This window comes from Leopardus geoffroyi, chromosome B1, assembly GCF_018350155.1.
Source record: "Leopardus geoffroyi isolate Oge1 chromosome B1, O.geoffroyi_Oge1_pat1.0, whole genome shotgun sequence".
In the NCBI taxonomy this organism is placed as follows: Eukaryota; Metazoa; Chordata; class Mammalia; order Carnivora; family Felidae; genus Leopardus; species Leopardus geoffroyi.
In genome coordinates, this window is record NC_059327.1 from 126,692,853 (window position 1) to 126,706,518 (window position 13,666).

Genomic DNA, 13,666 nt, shown 5'->3' on the forward strand with positions numbered 1-13,666 from the left:
GATAACTCCAATAAAGAAAGTCCAATTTCCTGATTCACTCAGCCAAAATAAGCAAACTTAAGTTAGTTTGATCTAATAGCAAGCTCTAGGGAACTTATCCATTTACAGCTGAAAAATCAGAACAAGAACCAGAATTTAAAGGAACTTAGAAATCACCCATGACCTCATTTTATAGTCAAGAAAATTAAGTATCAGAAGTTTAGTGACTTCCCCTAATTCATACAGTAAGTTAGTAGCAAGTTTATCTAAGTTATGCAAAGAATTATTGAAATAAAATGAAACAGTTAAGAACCTTATTCATAGAATCCAACTCTAATTTAGTTACTTAATAGTTATCGGACATCAAAGCTTTAGAAAGTAATTTTCTTCTTTTGTTAGCAGAAATGTATTTTAAAAGTAATCCACTTGGACTTGGATAAAAGTATAGGCCAAATGCAATTGATATAAGGACACTACTATTTGCCTAATTTCCCCAAGAGGAAAAATAATTTCAAATAGAATTGTTCACTGTCCGGTTGTAGTACTCTTAGCATTAGTTCCAGTTGCAGGGGGAACAAAAAGAAAAAGAAACTTCTACTCCTATTCCAAAGATAAAAGACAAATTAAAATGAAATCTTCCACACCTCTATATGCATTAGATACACAGAACACAGTGAATCAAGACTTATTTTTTTAGGATATCAAAAAGATAATATATTTGCCTTATTAAATATTCCAAAATTAGACTAGATAGAAAAAACAGTTACAAAATAACCTTAATCATAAGCAAGTATCTTTATCTTTTTCTTATCTAAATCCTATTTTAGGATACTGAGGTTGGGCATAAAGAAAAGATAAATCAAATATATATACTATGTATTTATTTAATAAATAGATACATATTAGTACTTCATGCAAAAAAATTTCACAAAACAAGATTCCTGGTAACTTTAATTTCAAAAACAAAAATGGCTTTTCTCTTATATTCTCCCCCTGGGGATTCTTGGGTGGAGGTGAGCAGAACTCCACAGAAGTGGCAACCATCCAGTGTTTCCAGCGCTAGAAGGAAAAGGCAGCACAGCCACTGAGGGGACTTGGGGAGAAGCTTGCTCTCTCCTCTGTCTAGCCCCTGCTTCCAATAATGAAGTCATTTCCCAAACCTTGCTGGTAGGTCTGGCCAAGCACCAAAACTCTTCAAGGCTTTCTCACAATTTTTTTTAGGTCCAGGAAAACTTAAATTTGATTACAAACATTACAGTGACCCACAAGGCTCTACGAGTTCTGTCCCACTCAAGCCACTTCCTGCTGCCTCTCTGATGTTACCTCTTACCAGTCTACCTTCACTCACTGTGCTCCAGGCAATCTGGCCTCCCAGGCAGGGCCATTGCACCACCTCTTTCCTCTGCCTGGGATACTCATGACCCAAATATCCAATAACCTCACCGAAGCTTTCCTAACCACTCTATTTTAACTTGCAATTCCTTACCCCTGCATTCCCTATCTCCCTTACGTGCTTTGTTTGTCCCCATAACACTTATCACCATGTAATATAATACATGCTTTTACTTACTTGTTTATTGTCTATCTCTGCTCACTCAAAGGTCAGCACTGTAAGAGCAGAGATTTTTGTCTGTTTCGTTCACTGCATGTCCCCAGCATCTATAACAATGCTTGGCACATAGTAAAAGTTCGAAACTATTTGTGGAATAAGCAAACGATTCCCAGTTTGGGAGTTAATGCTGGTATCCATCAAATATTAATTAGAGATTAAGAACACAACACTATTCAAGATGCTGTTAAACACAAATAGTGCAAAAACCATGGTCTTTGCTTTCAAGGAGTCTAGCTGGAGAAGCAGAGCTAATATATACATGGAGTAATTAGTTAATTATATAGACAGTATTAGGTACAACTATTAACTAATTAGATTTATTTGTATGACTCATGGAATGTGCCTTGTTATTCCTGGTTATACCTAGTATATAATTAAATGCTGAATCAAATGGTAGAAACTGGTCTTCGGCATTCAGACAGGAAAAAAAAAAAATGAATGAGTTGCAAAGAAAAGACTATGGGTAGATGAAGTCTGATGTGGGCTTTGTGGATGCAGAGACATGAGCTGGCATGTAGATCAGTAGGCATCCCTGATAAAGTGAATTTCATGAGAGGGCAGCCAGGGAGGTGAAGGACAGTAAGGAACTAAATAACATGATGGCATTCACTGATGAGTCGTGATGATCTGGGGAGGACAATCTGAGTCTAGATCATAGAGAGCCTAATCCTCTGAGCAAGAGGACTCAAGTCTAGAAGGAATCTCATAGCAAGTGCTGTATCCAGACTGGGTCCTCTGGAACCCTTCTACCAACTTGGTACGGCAACTAAGGAAATGCTAATGGTTCACACCAGCCACTTTCTGTGCAAACAAGAAAAAACTACTTCCTACCCCTCCCCTGCATGCACTTTGCACACACATCCACACACATACACATTTCCTCAACAACTGGTGGCCAATGTCTAACAAATGCAAGGGAAGGGAGACAAAAGCCCAATTCCCTTGCCTCAGGGCAAGACATCCTCTATAGTACGATTTTGTCCCCAAGCTCCCTCCCGGATCAAGCTAAGGCTAGATAACCCCTGAAACCACATTATTTGCTCATCTCAGTTTCCTCTTCTTCCCAATTCTGCTTTACTCACTCTGTTGTAACATTTCAAAAACCTTTCTTGATATATTACTTGTACAGGAATTCCACCTCAGGTTCTGCTTCAAGGAAAACTGGATTAAGAAAAGTCTATAAAGGGAAGTACTACATACTCACAAAGCAAAGTCCATGTTTATGAAGAAGAGTTACACAGCACAAATACTGTTGTAGGTCATTCAGTTTGGAAGGAGAATACAAAGCAGTCTGGTTGGTGATAGATAGAATAAAGAAGGTAAGGTGACTGGAGGCCAATTAAGGATGCTCGTGTCAGTGTGCCTAAATGGCTCAGTTGGTTAAGCATCTGACTCTGAATTTCAGCTCAGGTCAAGATCTCACCAAGATCTCTCTCTTGCGTGAGATCAAGCCCCGCATCGGGCTCTGCGCCGACAGCACAAGGGCCTACTTGGGATTCTCTTTCCCTCTCTCTGCCCCTCCCTCACTTGTGTGCGTGCTCTCTCTCTCTCTCTCTGTCTCAAAATAAATAAAAAAACTTTTTTAGGTGGCTCAGTAGGTTAAGCATCTAACTTCGGTTCAGGTCATGATCTCACAGTTAGTGGGTTCGAGCCTGGCATCAGGCTCTGTGCTGACAGCTCGGAGCCTGGAGCCTGCTTCAGATTCTGTGTCTCCCCCTCTCTCTGCCCCTGCCTGTGCTCTGTCTCTCAAAAATAAATAAATAATAAAAAGGATGCTGTTGTCAGATTCAGAAATAAGTGGAAGGAAAACAATTTATTTGCTTTGAGAGAAGCGAGAACTTAAGAAGGGACTGGTGTATGTATAGGAAAGAATTGAAACTAACGCTTCAAAGTTTTATTTTTTCCTTGAAAGGCAAAAAAATATTTCTTCAGTAGTATGTCAATGTTAAACCATAAATTCTCTTAAATGTAAATCTCTTTTCAGGTTGACGCTGCCTAACACAATAAGTATTCAAAAACTTGAGAATTACAACAAATAACAATAGGACTCTAAAATTCTCTCTCATGTTTTGGGTCCCTGAATATCCATACTCACAAATATAAGATTATGCCGCATCTCCAAATGTTTATAACAACTTGTTAAATTCATAGTTAAGTAGCTTAAGAGAATCTTTATTAAAGGTCAGTAACAGATTACTTACATTGGAAATGCATCCAAACAAGGTAACATCTGGTTTTCATCTATTCTTAGGGGACCCAGAAGTATTTTCAACAGAAAATAAGACACTGGGTCCTGGGTCATTAAATAGAAGGAGTGTAATGTGAAAATAATTAGGCTGATATGAAAGAAGGGATACACAGCCCAGGAAAAGAACTTACACTCTACATAAACTTTCAACTTTAGAATTTGAGAAACACCCATCACCATCTCTATTTATTTTATTTAGTTAATATCTCAGACAATTTAATCTTCTTGGCTTCATGGTATCCTTTCAAAATTCATACTTAGTAAAAATGACTATAAACAAAAATGGCTACTTTTCATATAATTAGTAACAATAATTTTGTGTTATATGTCTCAGTACCTAGAACAGAAAGGACACTACAGAAATAAAACTTTTTAGCAAGGTTATTTTTTCTCATTGACTCCTTTATATGCATTAAAATATATACCTAATAGCTATTGATATTTAAATACGAATAACCTTTGACCAAATAGTCCCACTGAAATGAATTTCTCCCACCAAAAAAAAGGGGGGGGGAGGGGCGAGGGGAGGAATGGTTACATCAAAGTAAATCTGTAAGTCTAAGTTCACAAAAATTTCTCCTATTCAGTTTTAAGACCAAACTGATACTCTTCCAGACAAGTACATAAAATTTAGCCTGTGTATAGCCTTTAAATAGTCCCAGGAGAGACTCCAAGGAAAAACGGTTCCATAGCCAAATATGTTTGGTACCACATGTTATTCCCCTAAAAAATTTATAATACACACAATAATTTATGGAAGACTGAGACGTTTCAAAGAAGAAAATGGTGTCTTCCAAATTTTACAGAAATAGAGAATATGTCTGTAATCATCAAACACAAGACTTACTTAAAACCCTCCATACCCACCTTCCCCATAAGCCTAAAGGTTCAGAGCCATCAGTCAGTCACCTTCTCCCCACTCCCCTTCACCTTCCTTCCCCTCAGCCTAATGTTATAATTCATAATAATCATAGGCAGCTTATTAAAATATAATTCTTGGTCCTTTCTGATGTTCTGATTTTGTCAGTAATTTTAGCAAGCAATCCACATGATTTCAAGGCAGCAGGTCAAATGTTGAAATGCTCAAAATGCCTGATATATTATAGTCAATGAGATGATTAGCTATGCTATAACTAAAGCCAGAGTAACTTTAAAAAACAAAACAGTAAGTTCAGAAAATTTGCATTTCAAATGGGTATATAAAAAAATTAGTTTTCTACCCAGGAAAAAAAGGGCAAAAGACATACTAAGAAAAAGCCAAACTAGATCTTGAAATAATACCCTCTAATATACTGTCCAGAATATTAAGGCCAAGAGTTTTACCCTATAATAAGAATTTTTAGCCTGTACTTTACTGAGAAATTTTAGGAAATCTTAGATTTTCTAAAACTGAACATACAATTTTTATGAATACATGAATACATGTCTTTTTATGGGGAAATAATCCAAAGCTTTCACCAATTTTTCATACTGTTCAATTATTCAATTTAAAAGCCTTTACATTTTTTAATTTATCTACTTGAAACAGTGGTAGTAGAAACTTGAGTTAATACCATGAATCAGATACACAAAAACACATTCCTCAGTATTGTTCTCTCTCTGAGGTTAAAAAAAAAAAAAAAATGCAAATTACCTTTGCAGAGTCATATTCAAAGAGCCTGTACAACCCTTAATCTTGTTCTGGGCTTCAAGATGAGTCATTCCATGTGCACTTATTCCATCAATGGTGAGAACCACATCGCCTATTCTTACATTTGCCTGGGATGCTTTGCCTCCATCTTTTAGCTGTAATGAATAGATTTCATTAGGAGTGTCACTCCTTAAAAAACAGAGAATAAATGCAGATGAAAATTATACTTTTGCTTATATCAAAAGAAAAGTAGATTTATATACTTTTAGACAAATTAATAAAAAGTTATCTTGATTAACAGGCAACAAATAACTTTCCTATTTTCTTAAATTCTTACTTGCTAAATTTTCTGAAAAAGGTTCCCTGATAATTTCTCCATTTCTTTATTGTGTAACAGTACCATGTGATTGTTATGAATGAGGAAGAGAAGTAGCCAAACAAATGACATTTTAGCATCTGTAATGTGAATAGGGTATTTAAATTCTTTCAAAAATAATGTTTAGAACTCTTTAAACAGCTGTATTTTTGAGCACAAAGAGTAACACAGACAGCAGACTTAACCGAACAATCCTTCTTGTTGAGTCCAATTCATATCCAGTGTCTGGGGTACTGAATTCTTTTAGATCAGACCCAAATATCTTTTACACTAGATATGCTTCCTGCTCCAGGCATTTAGTAGGAGGGGAAGGAAACCAGTTGTGTCTGAGACTATCAGACTTTTTTGTGTACCACCGTCTTTAATCCCCAGTTTTTCTTCCCTTCTCTATTAAATTTTCCATGTTCACATTACTCAGTTTGATCTCCTTCCAAGTTCATATATATTTCATTGTTCCAAAAAACCAAACAAATATAAAATTACAGTAAAATGAAAGATGATGCAATTTTAATAACTACCTAGAAACATGGAACAAATACAAACCAAAAGTAACCATTCTAATTCAAATGGCAAGCTCAGAATTCATTAAGTACAAGTAGATCATACTGAATACTGGGTTGTTGGAAGACAGGTGAGACTTGGCACAAATAAAGAAAACAACCAATATTCTCTAGATACTTAAAACTAAAAGATTTTATACAGTTTCTATTTGGAATAATGAACAAATTCTGGAAATGGATAGTGGTGATGGTTGTACAACACTGTAACTGCACTTAATGAAATAAATTGTACACTTAAAAATGGTTTACTGTTATGATTACCACAAGTTTTAAAAAACTAAAAAAAAAACACAACCAAATATTTTAGAGAACATTTTGCTAAAATTACTTCTTTTTAAAAACTATATACCTCAACAAACAAAACATGAATTGAGTGCTACAATTCACAGTTTGGAAACAAAGAAATAAATACAATGGATATTTGTATGTTCAGTTAGGCTAGGTTTTGATTACTATCAGTTGTCAAACTCTTTCCTTAAAAATAATGATCAAGGCGGACCAATCTTAGTGCATGAGAACAAATGTCTGGATCTAAAATCAAGAAAACAGTAGTGAAGGTTAGATCCATCAAGGAAGGGCCCATGTCTGTGTTTCCTCAGGTGCCTGGCACACTACAGACCTTCACAAAATACACACTGAATGAATGGATGCCACAGATTTATTACTTAACACTGGCGATGGTTTGTTTACACTGTGAAATTAGGAAAAACTAAAATTTTACATAATTAGAAATTTATTTCATTTTAAAATACAACTATCAAGTGACCAAAATAGTTCTTGAAATTAAGAAAAAATACCTATTTGAGCAAAGGTATATGAAATCTCACAGATACAAAGTATAAAAAAAGATTTTAAACCCTTCAAAGGGAATGTTCTCTATCACATACCCAGTGTATCATGATTTTGTTTTCCTCTTTACACTAACATAAGTAATCCTTTCACAGCTGCTGAGATATTTAAGGGTAAGAAAAATTTATACTATGTTGAACACTAAAGAAATAAAATTTCCAGAGTAACAAAACAGATCAAAATTTAACTCCTATCAAACTCATATATTATTTAAATTGTCAAATAAATTCCTTTTTGTCTACAGTTTTGGGGGGCCAGTAATATTAGTCATCTTGGATTTTTGACATAAGCATCTTTTCTAAATCTCTAACCATGTTTATTATTCATTGCTCAGGTCTTCTCATCACACAATTTAAACTAAAGATCATGAAGAGCCTGAACTAATGCTGTATTTAGTGGGAAAGGCCCAGCACACAGAAACAAATTTAAGTCTTATTAAAGACGACACCTGACTGAATACTCCTATGAGCTCCATTTATCCCCAAAACCACTTCCTCAGACCATTCATTCATTAGAAAGATAAATCTTTTTTTTTCTTTCTTAATTGGGTAGAATATAGTACTATAATGAATTGTTAGCAGCTAAGGAAAAACTACAAGGTCATTCATTATTTGTATAGTTCATTTTTTGTTTTTCCAAGTCTGAATAGCTTGCATTTGTTTGAAACAGTAATAACATTCTGTCATCAGTAAATCTTGTACATATTATATGACAGCCATAAGTATATGTGTATTTCATAAATGTATAATGTGTAGGAAGGAAGCAGTAGTGGGAGGCTCCTGGGTCAAGCTCAGCATAAATCAAACTAATCATAAGCAAATGCTTCTCCTTTGATCCTGAGATGCATTTTTCATTACTGTTGCATAATTTTCCATAAACTTAATTGAGGCGGTATGCTTCTTTAAAAACAGTGCTTTGTGGCCTCACTTAAATTGCAAGCATACATGGCTGCACATGTTGGAACTACCTCTGGGCTTCTGTTTACTGACACAGAAATGAAGGTAAACTAGGACAACTATAAGCTCTTCAAGAGAATGGTATCCTTATTGAGCCTCCCCATTAACCTAGATAAGAAAGGCTCTAATATTGATCACCTACACTTGGTCTAAAACCCCTAGGGATGCATTTTAATCTTTATCTGCAATTAGGATGACGTTTTCTCTTGAGAAGGAAGTCCAGTCTTTAGTAAACAAATGGGGAGAGAGAGGGACAGAGAGAGAGAGAGAGAGAGAGAAAGAGAGAGAGAGAGAGAGTGTGTGTGTGTAAGGGAAAAAGGCACCAGGAAATACCCAGAGATAAATTTTCTTCAGTCATTTTAGAAGAGTAGCTCTTCGGGGCGTCTGGGTGGCTCAGTCAGTTAATGTCTGACTATATAGATCAGGTCATGATCTCATGGTTCCTGAGTTTGAGCCCCACATCAGGCTCTAGGCCGTGGAGCCTGCTTTGGATTCTGTGTCTCCCTCTCCCTCTCTCTCTCTGCCCTCCCCCTACTCTCTCTCTCTCTCTCTCTCTCTCTCTCTCTCTCTCTCTCAGAAAACAAATAAAACATTAAAAAAAAAAAAAAAAAAAAGAGTAGCTCTTCTCACATAGTGTTTTTTTCTGTCCTGAGAAAGAAATGATCCAGAAAAAGTAATTAGGACTATTTACTGAGCACCAACAGTAAGTAAGCAACTTTAAGAGACCCTGTACCTTTTTTGCCATTATTAGGTAGTTTAGTCTATATTATAGATGGAAAATGAGAGCTTCAAAGGGATTAAATTACTTGCCTGTGTCCATACAGTAAGACAACAGTACAGAGCAGAGGCTTTGAAGTGAGGCAAACATGAGGTCATATTCATGCTCTGCCATTTCTTGATTGTGTAACATGAATTTACTAGGCCTCTCTAAGCTTCATCTGTCTCTCCTTGAAATGGGGACTACATTTTCACCTGCCTCACAGAGCTCTTGAGCAGATTAAATAAAACCCCAGCATAGCACATACCTCACAATGCAAAAAAATGCTCACTACTATTATTATTATTATTATTATTATTATTATTATTATTATTATATTATTATTATTATTATACTATGCCACCAATTCACATAGGCTGGACACCTGCTTCAAGGACCTACAGTGTAGAGAAGACAGCTTTGCAAACTGACCAGTCAGACCTTCTGGCTTCCCCATCCCTCCATCAATAAAGACCAAATATCCCTTCTTCACCCACTCTCTTCTTTCTGCTTCTCTAAGCCTAAAGTTTTCCTTTATTCAGCAACAGAACACGATATGCCATAGGATCAGAACCAGCTCACCATTTCCTTTCTCTGCTTACCACTATCCAATTCTGACTTTTCCAAACTCCATTCTCATAGGATGATGACCTCATATCTCTATTTCCCAGGTCAGTTAGGGGTTGCCACCATACCAAGAGGCCAAAGAATAAGAATTAAGAAGATAACAGTGGTGAAGAAGCCTTGAAATGGGGGTCAAGAAAGGACAGGAAGGAAAGAAGACAAGAGAACACACTGCAAGAGGAACAAAGGAAGGTGCCGGTACAGAGGGTAGAACAGGGAACCAAGACTATGAAAGAAGAAAGGGTCACGAGGTATCCTAGGTTTGATCAACTAGATCCAGGCCTTGCCTCTGGGTGTGTTGTACACCCAAGTGCACATGTGTAAAATAATATTTAAATTGAACATAACATCAAAATAATAACTAATCATAGAAGATTTTACACTTTGATTTGAATAACTAAAAAAACCTAAATGACTGTTAGTAATAACTATGATTTAGAGCCAATTAACTCACAGTAATACTAATGTGTCATTAAACGTGTCGTTAACTTTACTGTACTCAAATAAAATTTATGACTAAACCTCCCCAAATTCTTAGCCTCCATGCAAATCTGTGGTTCCAGCAGCATTTCTTCTTAAAACGTTTTAACAAAAGAGAAAAGTAGTACTGCATCTTTATAAAGTTGCATTAAAAATAAACTAGTATCTCAAGAGAACATGCCGCTCAAACAAAGATCTCAAAACTGCACCAAGTAGAACACTTATCCACAAAGAAGTACGCTATTTGGGATTCATAAGGAGTTAGAGATACACCAGTTAGACTAACCCTTCACTGTAGTTCTTATCTCTTGAGAGCAAGCACATCACAGAAATAAAACAATCACAGAAAATTTGTAGCAAAAAACAAAATCAATGTAAACATTATAGACCTCTCATTTTTAAAAGTTAAAATCCAATATGGTAGGTATCATTCAATAAACTTAACTAAGATTTCTCTTTAAAATGAGTATTTAATAGAGCTGCTATATTGCCCTAAGCTTCTTCATAAAGAGCAAAATGTTTAGCCATAGCAATAACTTCAACACTGTCTTAAAATTCTCTATTGAGAGAAATCCTTCCAAATCATAGGGAATTGATGCACACAAAACCTCTGCATGCTTTCCCTTGGAAATAAGCCAGCAGTTAAAAACCTCAGAAAACAGATGTCAGCAATAGAAATAACTTACTGAAATATATATGCCTAACTATATTACAGAAATCATTTTATAATATAGATAACACCATTTAATAGTCAGATGTTTACTAAGAACAATTTATGCTGGTTCAGAAAATTACTTTGGTAATTATCCTATTATATTCTATGGGTAACAAGCAGGAGACAGGTACCTATATGATGAGCCACAACCAACATGCAAGTTTTCAACCTCTGCCTACTTTCAACAAATATGGAATGCTTGGAAATATATGACCCTAACACCATGGGTATGACAAGAATGCCCTCAGATTTATTAAATGTAAAAAAGGAATACATAAATATGACAGTTATAGAAAGAAACACTACCAGAAATTTCCCATGTCCAAAAACCATGGGAACTAAACCATGGGAAAATAAAAGATGTTATTTTTCTAACAGTGCTGTTACCAAAATTTGAATATACAAATAAAATTATACCAATCTAACCAACAGGATTTTCTTGAGGCAGAGGAAAGCACAGAGGAAAGCCTTATTTTGAAAAAACACTTAGGTAATGGGCAATTAGAGTGTATTTTCTAGTACCTACCGTAAGATAAAAAATTTGAATCCAGACATACAAGCCTCTGGTTCAAAGTCTGTAGGTGTTTATCTCCCACATATTTCCCAGAATACCATGGATGTGACTCTCTGCACTGCCACCCTCCTCCCACCCCTCCCCCTCCAAGAAACACATAAGAATGTATGAGCATTACACCAAAAAAAAGAGAACTCACAGAACTTGTTTTCCTGCTGAACAATGAGTGCTACCCAATCGTCACCAAATATCACAAATAAACAGAAACGGTGGGAGTTTTTAGCCATTAAAGTGAGAAGTAAAGAATATTTGAGAAGTGCTGAATCTGCTTTTCAAACATATCCTTCAAGCCACTTTTTAAATCCCAACGTATTTCCTGTCACTCTAGTACTTAACTAATCCACTTTACAATACTACGCTCAGCGCTGAAAGCTGTGCTGTCTTGCATGATCTATCTATTGCTTCTATAGCGGTGGCACCTCAACCAGCCTGTATATGCTACTCAACCACATAGAAAAAGATAATTTCTGACCTGGATGTCTAATGTGAACATGCCCCTTCACTATTTGAGGCTACTCTGGATTCATTTTAATACTCTCTTCTGTGAAATAAAATGATTTCGCTTTTTGTATGTTAGAATGACGAGATAAAACAATCACTGAGGTCTCTCTCTGAGTAAATTTGTGAACTCCTGCCTGACCCATGTGAGTGGTGGTTACTCTAACTATGGGCCTTATTTTCTAGCTTATGAGTCAAACTGTCATCAGTTTTACCCAAAAGTCTGAGAATACACCTTATATGGTAGCAATAAAGCAAATACCTTAAAGTGTGTGTCATTGTGCCTCACAAAACCAAAGGGAAATCAGAGGGTGATTATGCCTTCTCTTTCTTTATGTAGTCACTGAGCTACCTAGTTCAAACACAGGGCTTCTGTTAAGACTGTTTGTTCTAGTAGTCTAAATCTCTTTTCCATAATGAATCCTTCTTTATTAAAGTAACATCTTTATTCTTCTTGACCAGCATCCTAATAAAATAGAAACATGCCTTCTCTTTTTTTTTTTAATTTTTTTTATTTTTTAACATTTACTTATTTTCGAGAGACAGAGAGAGACAGAAAATGAGCAGGGGAGGCGGAGAGAAAGAGAGGGAGACACAGAATCCAAAGCAGGCTCCAGGTTCTGAGCTGTCAGCACAGAGCCCGACACGGGGCTCAAACTCACGAACTGCAAAACGATGACCTGAGCCAAAGTCAGATACTCAACCAAATGAGCCACCCAGACGCCCTGAAACATGCCTTCATATACTGTAAATCACTATTAACACACCACATAACACTTTCATTTTATAGTTAATCCATATAGGTTTACATCCAAAGACTTAAGGTACTCTGTACTTAACGTGTGAATGTAATTCTACCAGAATGTGAAAAGCATGGTGGTTTATAAAAAAAGAATGCATATACAAACATCTCTAAATCAAACAAATTTGTTAATTACAGATATTTGTGTTTTTATGTAGTCCACTTTATAATGATAAGGAAAATGATAATAAATGTTACAGATAACTATAAAACTTAAAAATGAATTGGTCAACTCTAGTTTACCTAAGAACAGATTAACACTGTAATACACACAGTTTCAACCCTCCCTCCTTATCAGGTTCTGGTCAAAGATGAGATGAATCCCCTGCAACTGTGTGCAAATTATGTGCAAGTATGCATGCATTTTCCATTGAGTCAGTCCATAGCTTTCCCCAAATTCTCAAAGGCATCTATGACCAAAAAAATGTTAAGAATGAATGATTTAATGAAACCTTAGAACAGTGTTTCTCAAAGTGTGGTTCCTAAACTACCAGTAGCAGCATACTTTTATGACACAAGGAAAAAATTCACTAGTCCTTTGAAAAATCACAATCTAAAGTACTTTTTTTAAAAAAAGTTTATTTATTTTGAGACAGAGAGAGAAAGAGAGAGAAAGAGAGAGAGTGCGCATGAGAGCAGGACACAGGCACAGAGAGAGGGAGAGAGAGAATCCCAAGCAGGCTCCGTGTTGTCAACTCTCATAAACCGTGAGATCATAACCTGAGTCGAAATCAGAGTCAGACGCTTAACCGACTGAGCCACCCAGGCGCCCCAAAAATGTTTCAAAACAAGAAATCCATTAGCATCAAGAAAATTTAAGAACTCAAAGCAGGGTTAATATTTATTTAATGTGGTACAAAATCATGACTTCACATGCTAATGGAAGGTAACTGTTAAAATCACTAACATTTAATAAGGGCCTATTCCAGTAAGACACTACATTTGATACTGAATTCAGAAAAACGATATAAAGAACTGATATCGTCCTCTCCCTTATCTACTATTT

General features: G+C 35.9%; 1 protein-coding gene across 24 annotated transcripts in view; it reads right to left on the reverse strand.

The window, feature by feature from the left end:
- PDLIM5 (PDZ and LIM domain 5) overlaps positions 1 to 13,666 on the reverse strand; it is a 221,141-nt gene that overhangs the window by 147,491 nt on the left and 59,984 nt on the right. For 22 of the 24 annotated variants that reach the window (XM_045472522.1, XM_045472623.1, XM_045472606.1 and 19 more), the window contains exon 3: positions 5,473 to 5,624. The exons of the other annotated variants lie outside the window; for them this stretch is intronic. In XM_045472522.1, the coding sequence (XP_045328478.1) occupies positions 5,473 to 5,624 (152 nt within the window). The remainder of the gene's footprint in view (positions 1 to 5,472; positions 5,625 to 13,666) is intronic. 24 annotated transcript variants of the gene reach the window in all.